Here is a 15,944-nt window from a genome sequence, read left to right as displayed (position 1 = left end):
TAGTAGTTAAAAATTTGGTATTAAAAAGTGGATAAAGCATTACAACTAAATTCTCATTTTTCAATCCTATTCTCAATCTTAAGTGAGCGATAATATACGCAAACCCTTTTCCATTGAAGAAAATCTTTATTTTTAAGTGAAATATAAGATGGGGATATTGACTTGAACAAGCCATGTTATATTCATTTTCTGTGCATTGTAAAAGTTTTGAATGAAGAAAAAAAATTATGTTACAAGCAAGTCACACATGTCTTGCCTACATATTTTGTTCCCTCCATTTTAGTTGTCATTTCTACGCACATTGCATAAGACTTTACCAAAGTTGCTTACACAATTTTGTGACACCAAAATTTGTCTGTTTCTCATATATTATGATACATATGCCCAAAGTTGCTTCCACAGTTTTGTGAGAACGTGAGCAAAATTATTTGTATGTTTGTAGCATATCAAAAAGTTTTTAACTTCTTGTCATTCCCATTAATCACATAATGGCGGTTGGCTTTTTACTTGTTTTTGCAACAGCTTTGGATGGTTTATATGACTCCTAAATTACATAAACTCCAAAACAAAACGAATTTGAACTTTAGTTCCGTTTAAATATAAATATACCTGAACCGTATAAACGGAGCCAATAGTGAATCTGGTTTTACATCGATTACCATTTGAGTATTTTCCTCATCCAGAACAATTCCAAACAAACTTTGATTAAAAACTCTTGGTAGTTCTAACTAGCTTCTCTGTGTATGAATGGAGGAGAAGGTGGACTTAGAGCTTCATCACTTTTACCTCCCAAGCAAGTTATCGTCGTGGTCATGTCCTCCTTAGGTGAGCAACTCGGATCAAACACACCATCTTCACGAGGCAATGAAGATACCAGAACCTCATCAATCTTACTATTTTCTTCTCTTCTTTTGCAGAATCTATCCTCCACTATTTCATAAGAATTTGCGGTCCGGACTTCTTGAGCCAAAGAGCACCAACAACAAAATAACCAGAGTGTACAATCCGCAATCGCAGGTCTCCCGCAACAGAAGTTATAACTTGGCAACTTGAATCTTTTCCTCATCTGTATTCTCCAAAAACCACCATATAGCAAACCAAACAAGCAAAGCACAATGCCGGTATATCCAAGTGCTTCCCTTACCATCTCGTTATCGATGTTTATAGCAGCCAAGTTGAATATAAAGAAAGGAGCCAAACAGAAGAGAATAAAAGTAGCAATGTGCACATACATGTTCCCAAACCCAATCCTCTCCATGTTCCAACCAAACACACAGAAAGTGCAGAACAGTGAGAGATAAGCCAATGAAATATCTTCCCATATATCAAGAATCCCACCTCTCCATTCAGGATTACTCACGTCTGCAGACGAAGCAAATGAATATCTCCTTTCAAGAGAGAACTTGCGATTAGTAGTAACCGGTCCTTCTTCCACAGGCTGCACTTGATTCTCCTCGTCTCCTTGAGAATGATAATCTTTCCCAAGTGGACTAAGAATAGTGTACAAACCTGCAGCCGCAGGAGCTGCTATTGCAACAGATATGCAAATAGCTACACCAATGGGGGGTCTCTCGGATCTTCTAAACCCTAAGTTAAGACCGCATAGCCCATACTGAGCAAAACAGTTCAAGTGAAGCAAAAGAACAACAACCATCATATGTACCCATTCGTTTGGCTTGTAAGTCCCGTTCTGACAGTAAATCTTCCTAAGCGTTGTAACATCATCTTGCTTCCATCTACAAAGAAGCACGAGGTGATAAAACCGTTTCGGGTGCTGATACAAACACATCAGAGTAAACAATGCGTTGAGGATTTGGTTGTTAACTTCAAACCAGACATCTCTCTGTGATTTCTTGGGCAAAACACTGTTCAACATACCAGTCATAACCATGAAGAGAATCGCACCAGAGACAGCAACCACAAGGATCCACAAGAAAAGAGCCATGTTAAGAGGGTCTCTAAGCCATTGCTTACCTAATTTCATCAAGCAAGCCCACTCTATTTTCCGGGAAAACATCACACTGATTCTTTCCCGGAGATTTATGTTGCTAACTGAGCGTGAAACCTCATCTCTTTCCTCTGTCATTCTCTTCAATCTAGCAGAAGCAGAACCAAAACTCAGAAGCTTAACCCTATTAGAAACATCAGGCAACGAGCTCTCCGACCATCTCCTAGGTTTCTCTTCTTCACTAAACAGAGTCTTATCAGATGTTGAGAGACCAGGAGGACATGAAACCCTAGCTTTTTTACAACTATCATCAGATCCTTCAATCTTATCATTTAAACCCATTGTGTCTTCCTGAGAAGAAAAAAGAAAAAGGTAAAGACAAATCCTTTACAGGGAAAAGCTAGTCAAAAGACATCGCTGGCAAAAGTCTGATAACCCAATAAAAGCAGAGGTATGAAAGCGATTCAAAGAAGATGATTCTACTTATGGACACATTCAAAACGAATAAAGTCTTCAACTTTGACAAAAGAAGATGGAAAAAAAACCTCAATTGGGACGAGATTGAATAGGAAACTTTTTGGAACGAGTTACATGCCCAGAATTGGAATTGGCTACAGTTACAGAGAAACCCAGAACGAAAGAGACGAACGAAGGTTTAATTCAGAGGTTTGAAATTTTGAATCCTGAAGGATCGATTTAAAGCAAAAAGATGGTGACTTTAAAATTGATAAGCGAGAGACATCGAAACAGTTAGTTAGAACAAGAGCCATAGAGGGTCATAGGGCCACGTCATCACCTTAATGTTAATATATCTATCATAAAAATTGATTTTAAAATATTAACTATTTACTGTAAATGAATGTTTTTTTTTTTTTTTTTTTGGGTTTGCGCTTATAATTAACAGTAAGTGTCGAAAACGTTAGAAGATATATTTGACGCAAAAAAAAACATTTATAGTATAGTATAGTTTAATAAGTTATGTGTGTCCTAATAACTTCTTGACAACACATCATGAACGTACATACGTTAATCAATTTGATAATCAACTTGGAGAACATACGTTAGTCGTTATTCATTGATCATCGGTTCCACGTTGTATAACCTATGTTTGTCTCAAATAACTTTTAGTTATGTCGTAAATGTTAAAACTCCAAAAAAACATACCACAATGTGTGGTTCAGTGATATTAATTTAGTGGCGTTATTATATTTTGGATTCAGTGTGTGGCTTGTACATGTGGTTGTGAATTGTAATAACTGAAATTGGTTTTTCATTTGTTCCATGTTTTGAAAGAGTTTAGTCCACAAAGAACATCAAACAAAAGGAGACCCATGTTCATTAGGATTTAGGCCCAAATGTTTTTACAAAAGATTAGCAGATCTACCGAACTGGACGTTCCAACAAGCAGACGCGTATTTGATTTTTTTTTTTCCAGGAATTTCGAACCTTCCACCATAATGTTTTGCGAAACAAAAAAGTCGAATAGAAAAATGTCAACTTATCTTTGGTACTGTCGAGAACGAGTTTTTACAGACCAATCAAACAAGTCTGAATAGCACTTTAGTATTGTCACTGCCTATTTAGGATGTCATCTTTCACAACAACATGCCTTGTACGTACTTGTACATAATGATAATGTATGACTCGAGCAAAGGAACACCAAATCTTCCAACTGTTGTGTCGAAATTTTTCTTTCAGATATCAATATATCATGATCATATCCCAAAAAGATCCTTAAAAATAGCTTGTAGCAGGATACATAAGATATTACATAATTCATAGTATCGACCCGGTTATTTTTGGTAGAGTATGGATTTAGTTTTTAAATCAATGATTAAACCGGTGAATAAAAGTTGAAAACGTCAACTCATTCGTGACATTCATACTTTTGACTCATATCATATGTATGTGGTTGCTATGCTATTATATATATGTCAATAACATCATCTTTTGGGATTTTTTCGTATTTTGACTGCACACCCACCCCCTTTAACGTCTCATCGAAGCGTTGATGGTAAAATTATATAGATATATCATATATGTATAATGTACAAAGAATCTGCAGCATCTTCGTTACACAGTCAATTATTCATATCCAAAGCTGTAATATAAAAAGTTAGGCACATTCAGTCAAATGATCTCAATGATGTCATATAGTTTAGTTTAGTAAGTTTTTTTCCCCCTCTTTTGACTAAAATAATGGAAGACGACATATATGGTTGACTTGGTTCGGATTAAGGATCTTAAGACTTTGAGATACCTTACACATGGAAGCTATTGGAGCAGAACCACTTTCAGAAATATGCTGATCGTCGTAGTTGTTATTTTCTAATATAAAGAATGCACGAGCGTGCTGTGTTGGTATTGCTTTTTATTTGTAAATTGTTATGTAATTATAATTATATTATGGCTGTAAATCTGTAATTGTATACGTGAATTAATATATAGATATTTTATATGTAAATGCAAATAAACGCTGCAGTGAACGATTAAAATCTAGATAATTTGTATTTTTATATATTCATTTATCTCATTCATTGTTTCCTACAAAATTAGAGCAAACATTTACTATCATGAAATACATTCTTCAAACGCAAAAAAATCATACTCAAATCTTAAGCGGTTTATCTAAATCATCTGCTATGTAAACATTTCATTTTGGTATCTAGGCTTCTCAAACAGACTGAAAACTAAAACTCTGAAGGGACTAAGACTTACTATCATTTTCAACTCAATTGTATTTTTGTTTGCCTTTGAATGGAGACTAAGATAATTACGTTTATGATTAATATATACATTTGTGTTGGTAATATTTTTTATATAAACTGTCCCATCTTCTTTAGTTAATTTTGGCATTTTCTACGTAATTGACAATTCAAATAATAGTCTTCAATATATGCTGCAAAGAGTGTTTAAAAAAATCTTTGTAGCAATCTCACTCTAACAACTTTTTCCACTTATTGACCTTAACATGGAGGTTTATATCTTTTCTAATATTCGAAGCTGTTAACCAATGTAGGTGATCCTTAATTAAAAAATATAATTACAGATAGTTGATTCCGAATTATGAGTTATTTTTTTCTTGTATATATTCACATATATAGTGGTATTGATTATAATAAGGGCTACCAAATGTATTTAATTTAAATGTGGCAAGCAGCGTTAACTTACAAACAAAATAAGGGAGGTTTCATGACCAAAAAAAACGTTAGTCTTATATAGTTCTAGAAATTTTAACGAACGTAGTTGTGAATTTGTGAAGAACACAAGTTTTGTTCAAATGGCCCAATGATATATTAAAAAATGTAACGTTCCAAGTCAGCGTCAACAAGCAAATGCTAGCTAGTGGCTAGTACTCAAAATTCAATGAACATTCCTGTACTTTGAAGTAACATATATTTGAGTTTATATCTAGAAGCCTTTCTTTGTTTCTTCTCTTTGATTACTAAAAAAGGTTTGATTATATTTCTTATATAAGTACCTTTTAGGTTGGTGTGAATATGAGACCGGTGAAGGTATCTAACTTTAAATTTTTGTTTGTTTTCAAATGCCACTTAATTAGCTTGATTCTGATATAACGCATATAGTAACCTGGAAAGTGAGAGGCGTGCCTCCATAGTAAAGTAGTAACATCCTGTAAAAAGCCGCGTAGTGTAAAAGTGTTCGACTTCTTCTACCCTTGATCCTTGTTTTATAGCTAGTCTTTTAATCTAAATTATTTAAACATATAATTCGTTTTACGAGAAAGATCTCTTCACACTAGATTAGTAATTTAGTATAAACATTAGCATTATCTATTTTGATATTTATATTTCAAAAGGTATCGTATATTATTAGTGTGATAGAAAAGAAATTAATCTGCTGAGTGTAACCTTGATGTAATTATGTAATGTAATGTTTCTGCAAATAGAAATCAAAGGAACGTAATGACTTGCTGGGAAGTGGAAAGAAATATGGTAAGATTTAACAAATCTAGTAATGTAAGCTCTCTTTTCACAAAATCAAATGTTTGGTCGTCTAAAGTATTAATTAGATAAATAGGCCACTATTCTTGACAACTCTCTCTAACAAACTCTTGTATAATTTTAATTTCATGGTGTATGCTGAAAAGGATATATGTCTAATCCATAATATATAACTGTATATGGTGACTTTGATACATTGATTATTTATTATTACGACCGTTAACCTAAAAAGATACTAAACATTAGTTAAGGCATCAAAATCAACGTGGAAAAAACATACGAAAAGCACCAAGTGATTGACCAGTATGGGGTGGCGTAAGGGTAAAGATTGAGAATTTAGGGTTCAAGAGCCTAATTTTTTTCTTTTTTTCTTTTGAGTTTGATTTTATATACTTGTGAACAAACATTGGTGCGTGTGTTGACTATTTATTGGTGTTCAGGGCTTCGGACAAGGTGTTTATGATCACCTTCGAACCACGTTTAACCGTTAAACTAGTTAGCTACCAAAAAAATGGAGAGTCTTCAAAATTTCGAGTTCCGATTTCTACAATAAGAAAATGACTAATTCAACCTGCAGCTATGATTCAATCATGAAGAGATTACGGGGATCTCTAGATCCAAAACTTTTTGTTAGTAAAAATATCATGGCTTAACTATATGTGTACTAATTAAACGTATCTAAAATGAATTAGAAATTTTCTGTCACAAACAAATACGGTACTTTCCAGTAAAAATGTAAAATAATAGATATATGCTCATCATGTGCTTTGATCCTGGCCGTAGTTATCCCTCGGGTGAGTAATGTGTTACGTGTGGTGGGTCGACAAGCGTAAATCACATCTTACTCATTGTATTGATACATCTAAAATTTAAATTCGATTTCATAACCGTAAACACTTTTCAAACCGGTTGAACCAACACTACTTATTTATAGGAATTTTTAATAATTTTTTGATATGGATAGCCAGATCAATTATTTTTAGCTATGTCTGCATCACCAATTTTAGAACTCGTGATATTAGTAAATGCCATATGTTTGTCTTCGTCCTCCCACGTTTCTTCGATCGTCAATTTTAATTCATCTTTGTTCAAATCTAAGTTTGCTACTCAAAGTGTTGAAAAATAAATTCAAAAATTGTCAATATATACCATCACGATTTTTTTTTGTTCGTATATTGTTTGCACTTACGAACAGTAAAAAAATAATTGCTAACAAAAGTCACGCATCTTCAATTACGTACGACGACTATGTGAGTTAAACACGATTGATGATTTTTTTTTGTTGTTATGATAGTTGACGTTATTTTAAAATCCGAACTGTTACAATTTTCTTGGCATATTTTACCAAAGATCATCAATAATGTAAATCGTTTGTTGATATCTCTCTGCCTTTTTGATGTTTGAAAACATTGGAGATAAAGAGATTTTGGACACATACAAAAAAAAAAAAAAACAAACAAAAAAAAAGAGACTGATTTCGACATATGTATATACCCTTTTGTGGCCGAGCTCTATCATAAACAAGACGCGTTTTCACATAGTTTCCCAAAACCCTTTCCTTTTTCTATGCTGGTAACGGGGGAAAAAAATATTAGTATGCATATCGAATCATCAACCAGTAAGATGGCTAAACAAGTATTTGATATTAGCAAGAAAGAAGAGTTCACAATAATGAATAACAAATTTCAAACAGTCACAACGCGTTGTTTAAAGGAAACTTAGTTCACAATAAATAACTTATTTCAAACTAAATTTACAACCAGTTAACAAACCTTCACAGAATCTCTCTTATTCATCCATGTAATATATATCCAATAAATACTATATCTGTAGATATATATTTCCATCCAACGTAAAATTATTTTCGATTTCGACTAGTGAAATTAAAAAGTATAACAAAAATCCGATGGATATACTATTTAGTTCACATTAGGGAATTATTTTTTTATCACTTACAAATTTTGGTTTAGTTTATAACCTCTCTGTCCTACTACGGAGATAATTACAAAGTCGATTCCATACAAAATGATAATTCAACCCTCATGAGTCATGAAAATTAAGATAAATAAAAGTAACAGAAGTACACATTTTTCACCGCGTTGGGTCACCAAATCTTTTACTTCAGAACATCCTTCACGTCTCTATATAAACCTCGATTCTGTTATGCTTTGTTCTTCAAATACAATAATCAACACTAAGTCTTGTGATCAAGTCTTTTGCTTCACCTAACAACACCATGGCTTCAAATCAGATTATTTCCATTATAGTTCTCGTGGTTACACTTTTACTCCAAGGTAATAACAATAACGTCGTCGACGCCCAACTCACGACTAATTTCTACTCAACTTCTTGCCCTAACCTCCTCTCCACCGTCCAAACTGCCGTTAAATCTGCCGTTAGAAGCGAGGCTCGCATGGGTGGATCTATCCTCCGTCTCTTCTTCCACGATTGTTTCGTCAACGTAAGTCTTTATACTTTATTTTTTCTGTATTCCTTAGCTTGCATCCCAAGAAACTTAGCATAATGGTTATATATTTCTAATCATAGTTATAACTTACGTATATAGGGATGCGACGGTTCTATCCTACTAGATGACACATCGAGCTTCACTGGTGAACAAAACGCGAACCCGAACCGCAATTCCGCTCGCGGGTTTAATGTGATCGACAACATCAAATCAGCGGTTGAGAAAGCATGTCCCGGTGTTGTGTCTTGTGCTGATATCTTAGCCATTGCAGCTAGAGACTCCGTCGTAGCTGTAAGCTCCATATATTACCTCTCTGATCAATCCGGATTTGCAAATTTTTAAAAGATTAAACCGGTCTAATTAACATTATTCGTTTGTCTTTGTTGATCAGCTTGGAGGACCGAATTGGAATGTGAAAGTAGGAAGAAGAGATGCAAGAACGGCAAGCCAAGCGGCCGCGAATAGTAACATTCCTGGACCGACTTCGAGTCTAAGCCAACTCATTAGTAGTTTCAGTGCCGTTGGCCTATCCACCAGAGATATGGTTGCCCTCTCCGGTCCGTTTCGTTTCTCTTCTTAACCCAATTCCTTTTTCTTTTATATACATGCTACCTATACTAACGTTGTTTGCATATTTTAGAATATCGTGACAAGAAAAATAATTTCCTAATATGTGTTCGTGTTTTATAAAATAAAATTGCTTAAAGTTTTGTCTGTTACCTATTTGTCCTACAAAAATAAAAAGAATGATGAAAGATAGAAAGAAACAAATATTTCAAAAGGACCACACTAGTCAACATATTCGACACAAAGTAAAATATAATTTGATTGCGTTGTTTGATTTTTGTCGACTCTTCTTTTGTTTCTTTGTGTTTGTTTTTTCAACACATTTTTCTAACGCACCACCGACTTATTCTGTTTTTTTGCCAAAACTACGTAATCATGTTAGATTAGTAGATTACTGTTACGCAACACCGACTAATTAACTAATTCAAATGATACTTAATTAACAGATAATTAAGTCAACTATTAAACTAATCATTCATTTTTTTTATTTTGTTTACAGGCGCACACACGATCGGACAATCCCGTTGCACGAGCTTCAGAGCGAGAATCTACAACGAAACAAACATCAACGCAGCCTTCGCCACCACACGTCAACGAACTTGCCCTAGAGCAACCGGTTCCGGCGACGGAAACCTAGCTCCACTCGACGTCACCACGGCTGCTTCTTTCGACAACAACTACTTCAAGAACCTCGTGGCTCAAAAAGGTCTCCTACATTCCGACCAGGTGCTCTTCAACGGCGGCTCCACTGACTCCATCGTCCGTGGCTACAGCAACAACCCGTCAAGCTTTAGCTCCGACTTCACGGCGGCTATGATCAAGATGGGTGATATTAGCCCCTTGACTGGTAGTAGCGGTGAGATCCGCAAAATGTGCGGGAGGACCAACTGATTCAAACCCACACCACGTGTCTTTTTCCTATTGGATTTTACCTTTTGATATTTGAGTTGGTGACAATAATAAGATTGGTCTTCCCCCAAAAAAAATTATGGAAGATCCCTTTTCATTTTTTTCTTTTCCCTTTACATGTTTTGTGTTCAAGTAAGTGTGTATTCTCGCATTAAAAATCTAATGAAATTTTATTTTAAATTAATAATTACGTGTCTAAATTCTATTGGTTATCAAAACTGATTAAGCTTTTTAAGCGGGAAGATTTCCTCTGTTTTTAAGGACGCGCCAAGTGTGTCCCGCGCGTTATCTGTTAAGCGCACTTTAGCAGTAAAATCCATTAACGCTAAAATACGCTAATTGACACGTAAGCGATCCGATGTTTAAGCGCTCGTGCACCTGAGACAGTAAAGGTTAGAACTTTTGTTTGCTCTGTCAGAAATAGAAAAATTCGTAGATGAGCATTAATGGCGATTCGGCCGAGAACTCGTAAAAGGGTTCAAGCAGTTCGTCGTGCTGCTGATGGAAGCGCTTTTGAGAAATGGTATTGCTCTTTTTAGGATTCGTCGATTCAGTTTCTTTTAGGTTTTCTAAATCTAGATTGGTGATACTCTGTTTTGGGATTTTATATATTACAGTGAAGAATGTGGTGTTATGATAGCGATTGCTCTGTTTGATATGCACGAGTGCTGCGGTCAGAAAAGAAAGGAAGTGAAGAGATTCAAGTACATTGCGAGTGGCAAAGTCGATAATATCTCGAAACCAGTCGAGAGCTTTGACGATGAACCTAGATCACCGTTCGTCTTCTTCTTGTACAGTAACCAAAGACTTTTACTCTGTTACCTTAATACGGCTGTGGTTAAATTCTAGTCACTCTCTTGGGGTTTTAGATGTAGGTAGAAAAGTGAAATTTTGAATGCTTAAGTCTAGAAAGGGGAGTGATGAAGTTAATTCATTATGGTCAATGTCTTTCCTTTTAAGTGAAATATTGAACCTTTTGTTGGTTCTTTTGGTGGTGTGATGCAATAAGCGTGGGGAAATTGATAGTGAAAAGTGAAATCTGAGTAGTGAGTGAGTAAACTCTTCAGTAACACCATTGTTTCTTTCTCTAGAGAGGATTTTAGGGAAAAGTACAATGGAAACTTGGTGGATGCTAGCAGAATATGTTTCAATGTGTGGAAGAACATGTCACCAGAGGTATTCATATTATTAAAAAGACCTCTTTTTTTTTTTTGCATCCTTAATGCTTCTTGTCTTTCAGGAACAAAAACCCTTCAATGCTCGTGCTATGGAGGTTGATTTGGCCCACAGCAGGAAATTAAACCAAGAAGCTAAAACTATTTACAAGGTACATTGTTAGATTCCTGAGTTTACAGGGTATTAGAAGTTGCTTAGTTGGTTGATGTTTCTTTTATGAGACCTGGGTATATCTAATGACTAGGCATACTTGAGGTAGCTGTAGACTTGAATTAGGTTTAATGGTAGTTCAAAAAGAGATCTTCTTGTGACATACTTCGGTTTTACAAGTATTTGGAAAGGATTGCAATGTTTGCATACAATTTTGTTTGAAAACAGACGTTGCTAACTTTGAACCAGAGGTTGATGAAAATTGTGATGACCAATTTGCAGGCAGATGATGAGGCAGATTCGAAATATGTTGGGAGATATGACAAGGTCAGACTCATGTTTTTTTTTCTTTTTGTTTCTTTCTTTTTCTTTATATAATAACCAAAGAAGCCTTGCCTGTGTTTCCGTCTTTTTGCATAAATTGTTGTCACTATGCTTCAATTTGTTTTCCAACTACTGTACAGTTTTATGAGAGCTACGTTCATCAAGAAGAGGAGGAGTATGATTCATCTGATCATTTCGGGCATGAGTTTTGGTATGAGTTAATACACAAGCTGTGAACAATACAACAGTACCATATCCCTTGTTGTCTCACCTTTACTACTTTCATTGAAACAGGGAAGACGATACTCTGCTGGACTACTGAGGATCCCGATTTAGTGGAGAGAGTTTTGGCTTTTTGGTTGTGTATACAGGTTTAGTTTTTTTTTTTTTTTGGGAATTTATGTAAATAGAGGCTGCTGATATGTGCCTTTTAGAGGTGTTCTTGTGTTTTTTTTTTTTTTTTTTTTTTTTTTTTTTCTGGTTAGCCCTCTTTTGTCCTCGTCTTTTTAGAAAACATCATTATCAAAACGTAAATATTTCAACGAAAACACTGTAAAGATACAAAACCAAACGTAAATATTTCTTGAAGCATACCCTATCACGCTAGTAATGTATTAAAAAATCACTATCCCGATAACACTATCTCCACAAACGTGGGGGTAATTTGGTAGTAAAGGCCAGAACAAGCAAGTCTCGACGGTGACAATGAGCAAGTGCATCGTTACCACGTAGATTAAAGAATTGGTCCACCCTAATGCGAGCGTTAGGAATTCAGGTAGGATTTGATCGTCGTCATCGACGTCTTTACCACTCATGATTTACTTTTACTAGTGTTGTTGTATGGCTTGTTTAGTTTTCTCTCATTCTTTCTTGGGATTTTTGGTTTAAATGAAAAGATAAATATAAGTGGAATTTAGTATTTATAATTTGTTAATGGTTCTCTTTGGGCCTTCATATTCATTGGCCCGTGGACTATAATTTGGCCCTTATTCAAGAAGTTGCGTGTAAACAACGCCCAATACACGTCATAATACATACGTGTCTAGTTATGATTGGCTAATGCTTCACCGCCTCAACTTCCTCATGACCGAGTCGCCCTCATCCTCTTCGATGTAACACCCGACGACCTCTTTATCTCTTTCACAATTCAGCTTTCCAATTCCTAAAACCTAATAATCATCAATCAAATCTCTCAATCGTGATCAAGGTAAAAATTCTGAATCTCTAATACGATTACTTGTTACTTCCGATCGCAATTGAGAATCTGTTTTTTTTTTTTTTTTTTTTTTTTTTTTTTTTTTTTTTGTATTTGGTTTGATTTGAGTTTCACGGATAGATCCCTCTTGTGTTAATCCTCGATTAGGGTTCGTGTTTTTTTTTTCGCATATCGAGTTACTTATCTTTGAATTTGATTTGATTTTTCTCAAAGAAATTGAGTTTTGTATCGATTGATAACTTGTTAATTCTACCCTAGGTTTGATAATTAGTTTCTTTGATTTTTCTCAGTTTTGTATCGATTGATAACGTGTAAATTTTATCTAGGTTTGATAATTTGATTCTTGTTTTGGATTTGATCTGGGTTATGTATCAATCTCTGTTTGTGAATTACAGATGCAGATCTTTGTTAAGACTCTCACCGGAAAGACAATCACCCTCGAGGTGGAAAGCTCTGACACAATCGACAACGTCAAAGCCAAGATCCAGGACAAGGAAGGTATTCCTCCGGATCAGCAAAGGCTTATCTTCGCCGGTAAGCAGCTAGAAGATGGACGTACCTTGGCTGACTACAACATCCAGAAGGAATCTACTCTTCACTTGGTCCTCAGGCTCCGTGGTGGTATGCAAATCTTCGTCAAGACGTTGACTGGAAAGACCATTACTTTGGAGGTGGAGAGCTCTGACACCATCGACAACGTTAAGGCCAAGATCCAGGATAAAGAGGGTATCCCACCGGACCAGCAGAGGTTGATCTTCGCCGGTAAGCAGCTTGAAGATGGCAGGACTTTGGCTGACTACAACATCCAGAAGGAGTCGACCCTTCATCTTGTTCTCAGGCTTCGTGGTGGTATGCAAATCTTCGTCAAGACTTTGACGGGAAAGACCATCACTTTGGAGGTGGAGAGCTCTGACACCATCGACAACGTTAAAGCCAAGATCCAGGATAAAGAGGGTATTCCACCAGACCAGCAGAGGTTGATCTTTGCCGGAAAGCAACTTGAAGACGGCAGGACTTTGGCTGACTACAACATTCAGAAGGAGTCTACTCTTCACTTGGTCTTGCGTCTCCGTGGAGGTATGCAGATTTTTGTCAAGACTCTCACAGGCAAGACCATCACACTCGAGGTTGAGAGCTCCGACACCATTGACAATGTCAAGGCTAAAATCCAGGACAAGGAAGGTATCCCTCCGGACCAGCAGCGTCTCATCTTCGCTGGAAAGCAGCTTGAGGATGGTCGCACATTGGCCGACTACAACATCCAGAAGGAGTCGACCCTTCACTTGGTCCTTCGTCTCCGTGGTGGTTTCTAAACTCTGTTATGGTTACGCTAAAGTTTCTTTTAAAAAACTTGTGTATTTTGGGGGCTTTACAAGCACCCAAATAAATATTTGATGAACTATGTTTGCTGCTTTTTTTTTTTTATTCTCTTCTTTCTTTCTCAAGTCAAATCGAATTAATGGAATTATATCATTGTGAACCTAGTAAAATTCCGATGGTTTCCTCAATGTCCTCGGTAAAAGTATTTAGCTTTAAGTTCCGAAGGATGGTTTGAACAGGGGACAGTACATGATGATGAGATGTCTGAGCAAAGCTGCTTCTAGGTTTGAACGAAGGAGATGAAGGAATGACTCTGAGACTGAGTTTAATTGATAAAGGGATGTTCTTCCCAAAACATAAAGCATTAATCAAAACTCAAGCTGTGAACAATAAAGGCTGGTGATCCTTCATATGTGCCTTTTAGAGGTGTTCTTGTGTTTTTTTTCTTCTGGTTAGCCCTCTTTAGTTTTGTCCTCGTCTTTTTAGAAAGCATCATTATCAAAACGTAAATATTTTAACGTAAACACTGTAAAGATACAAAACCAAACGTAAATATTTCTTGTTTGGCTATGCTTGTTTGTCTTCTTTTTGAAGATCTTTCTATTCAAATTGGCAAATGCAATTAAGAAACTCAAAAATACTACAACGAACTCCACTTAGGGAAAACAAAACCCACTAAAGGAACTTGTTTGTGCTCTGTATTATATAAATAAATAGATGAAGAAAATTCTCTGTAAAATGGTTCCAGTCTCTAGCTTTCGGTTTGCTCTCTTAGCCGTCTAATGGTACTTCTCACTGTCACCGCACTAGCAGTGCTGCCAAAAGCATATATAAACAGACAACAGATAAAAAAAATCCAATCATCACAATTAAACAATGGAAGAATTGAGAATAACATGAATCTTTCTTGCTTACTTCATAGTGTATGCACCACCGGCCTTAACTTTCCCGGAGTCCTTGCAACCCCAAATACCAACAGCCTTTCTCTTGATGGCGTACTGAAATTTACAGATCAAAGCCTTATTAAAATCAAAGAAACAAAGAGAACACCATCAACTAATTTGAGATCATGAGAGAGAGAGAGAGAGAGAGAGAGAGAGAGAGAAAGAGTACCTTCCGGCAGAACTCGCAGAAGTATTTGCTGTGCTGGCTCACTTCCATCTTCTTGATCTGCTTCCTAAGACTGGCACCATATCGTGAGCCTATAGAAAATACAAAACAATCAGCTTCAGAAACAGAGGAGTTACAACAAATATGTGGATCTTCATGATAGATTTGAAACTGAATCCACTTGTCAATGACAAAACAAACAAGTATGAATAATAAAACTGATTCACTATTCTTTAAAACCTATTCCCAAGTCCCAACTCAATTCCCCAATAATCCACCAGTCTATTCCAAAATCAAAGACTAACTAAATGTGCTAACCAACTCGTTAAATAGGCTGACGTGACAATATGCATTGGCTTGAACCTCAAGGTACAATCAAAAGAAATGTAAAGATGTATATATACTTTAGTTGCAGGGGTGCAAGTTATCATAGAACAGAGGTATAGTTTCATAAAGGCACTCACCATATTTTCCCACGATTCCCGCCTTATTCGTTCTCTTGGTCTAAAAACCCACATGAAAAAGAAATGAAAACTTTAATGTCACACAATATAACAAGTGCAGAAATTCACGAATTAATGTATTTCACGTATTTGTTTATTAAAATCGTGATTTGGAGAAATTGACTCAGGTTTTCATGGACGATTAAGAAAAAAAACCTCACCATTGTCGCCGGAAACGTGGACAAGAGGCAGCTAGGCGGAGAATAAAGGGCAAAGTTGGCGGAGGATGTAAATTATATAGACACGCACGTAAGGAACTCTAGGGTTTCATGCTTCAACCTTAAGCCCA

At 35.9% G+C, this 15,944-nt stretch overlaps 5 protein-coding genes across 5 annotated transcripts; 3 read left to right on the top strand and 2 right to left on the bottom strand.

Moving 5' to 3' along the window:
• Nucleotides 1-575: 575 nt before the first annotated feature.
• On the bottom strand, nucleotides 576-2,718 carry LOC104734538 (uncharacterized). Its single transcript, XM_010454138.2, has 2 exons — nucleotides 2,494-2,718; nucleotides 576-2,299 (listed from the first exon to the last, which is right to left on the bottom strand). Exon 2 carries the CDS (start codon nucleotides 2,288-2,290, stop codon nucleotides 725-727), a length of 1,566 nt encoding a protein of 521 aa, XP_010452440.2. The 5' UTR covers nucleotides 2,291-2,299; nucleotides 2,494-2,718; the 3' UTR covers nucleotides 576-724.
• A 5,195-nt stretch (nucleotides 2,719-7,913) lies between these two features.
• Nucleotides 7,914-10,040, top strand: LOC104734537 (peroxidase 52). Its single transcript, XM_010454137.3, has 4 exons — nucleotides 7,914-8,374; nucleotides 8,480-8,671; nucleotides 8,772-8,937; nucleotides 9,447-10,040. Exons 1-4 carry the CDS (start codon nucleotides 8,150-8,152, stop codon nucleotides 9,836-9,838), a joined length of 975 nt encoding a protein of 324 aa, XP_010452439.1. The 5' UTR covers nucleotides 7,914-8,149; the 3' UTR covers nucleotides 9,839-10,040.
• LOC104734536 (high mobility group B protein 7-like) lies at nucleotides 10,034-11,944 on the top strand. Its single transcript, XM_010454136.3, has 7 exons — nucleotides 10,034-10,379; nucleotides 10,474-10,647; nucleotides 10,948-11,032; nucleotides 11,097-11,183; nucleotides 11,465-11,509; nucleotides 11,647-11,717; nucleotides 11,801-11,944. Exons 1-7 carry the CDS (start codon nucleotides 10,303-10,305, stop codon nucleotides 11,826-11,828), a joined length of 567 nt encoding a protein of 188 aa, XP_010452438.1. The 5' UTR covers nucleotides 10,034-10,302; the 3' UTR covers nucleotides 11,829-11,944.
• Nucleotides 11,945-12,498: 554 nt separating this feature from the next.
• LOC104734534 (polyubiquitin) lies at nucleotides 12,499-14,230 on the top strand. Its single transcript, XM_010454133.2, has 2 exons — nucleotides 12,499-12,713; nucleotides 13,118-14,230. Exon 2 carries the CDS (start codon nucleotides 13,118-13,120, stop codon nucleotides 14,033-14,035), a length of 918 nt encoding a protein of 305 aa, XP_010452435.2. The 5' UTR covers nucleotides 12,499-12,713; the 3' UTR covers nucleotides 14,036-14,230.
• A 397-nt stretch (nucleotides 14,231-14,627) lies between these two features.
• LOC104734535 (large ribosomal subunit protein eL43z-like) lies at nucleotides 14,628-15,907 on the bottom strand. Its single transcript, XM_010454134.3, has 5 exons — nucleotides 15,817-15,907; nucleotides 15,617-15,656; nucleotides 15,156-15,244; nucleotides 14,958-15,040; nucleotides 14,628-14,857 (listed from the first exon to the last, which is right to left on the bottom strand). Exons 1-5 carry the CDS (start codon nucleotides 15,817-15,819, stop codon nucleotides 14,794-14,796), a joined length of 279 nt encoding a protein of 92 aa, XP_010452436.1. The 5' UTR covers nucleotides 15,820-15,907; the 3' UTR covers nucleotides 14,628-14,793.
• Between the last annotated feature and the right edge of the window lie 37 nt (nucleotides 15,908-15,944).

This window comes from Camelina sativa, chromosome 13, assembly GCF_030686135.1.
Source record: "Camelina sativa cultivar CO46 ecotype springtype chromosome 13, ASM3068613v1".
In the NCBI taxonomy this organism is placed as follows: domain Eukaryota; kingdom Viridiplantae; phylum Streptophyta; class Magnoliopsida; order Brassicales; family Brassicaceae; genus Camelina; species Camelina sativa.
This window is presented reverse-complemented; position numbering and strand designations above follow the sequence as displayed.

Coding starts and splice junctions, on each gene's coding strand:
- LOC104734538 (XM_010454138.2), bottom strand. CDS start 2,290: ATGGGTTTAAATGATAAGATTGAAGGATCTGATGATAGTTGTAAAAAA.
- LOC104734537 (XM_010454137.3), top strand. CDS start 8,150: ATGGCTTCAAATCAGATTATTTCCATTATAGTTCTCGTGGTTACACTT. Junction 8,672..8,771: donor CTAGAGACTCCGTCGTAGCT/GTAAGCTCCATA, acceptor TTTGTTGATCAG/CTTGGAGGACCGAATTGGAA. Junction 8,938..9,446: donor AGATATGGTTGCCCTCTCCG/GTCCGTTTCGTT, acceptor TTTTGTTTACAG/GCGCACACACGATCGGACAA.
- LOC104734536 (XM_010454136.3), top strand. CDS start 10,303: ATGGCGATTCGGCCGAGAACTCGTAAAAGGGTTCAAGCAGTTCGTCGT. Junction 11,184..11,464: donor AAGCTAAAACTATTTACAAG/GTACATTGTTAG, acceptor ACCAATTTGCAG/GCAGATGATGAGGCAGATTC. Junction 11,510..11,646: donor ATGTTGGGAGATATGACAAG/GTCAGACTCATG, acceptor ACTACTGTACAG/TTTTATGAGAGCTACGTTCA.
- LOC104734534 (XM_010454133.2), top strand. CDS start 13,118: ATGCAGATCTTTGTTAAGACTCTCACCGGAAAGACAATCACCCTCGAG.
- LOC104734535 (XM_010454134.3), bottom strand. Junction 15,245..15,616: donor GGGAATCGTGGGAAAATATG/GTGAGTGCCTTT, acceptor TATTTTCTATAG/GCTCACGATATGGTGCCAGT. Junction 15,041..15,155: donor TCTGCGAGTTCTGCCGGAAG/GTACTCTTTCTC, acceptor TGTAAATTTCAG/TACGCCATCAAGAGAAAGGC.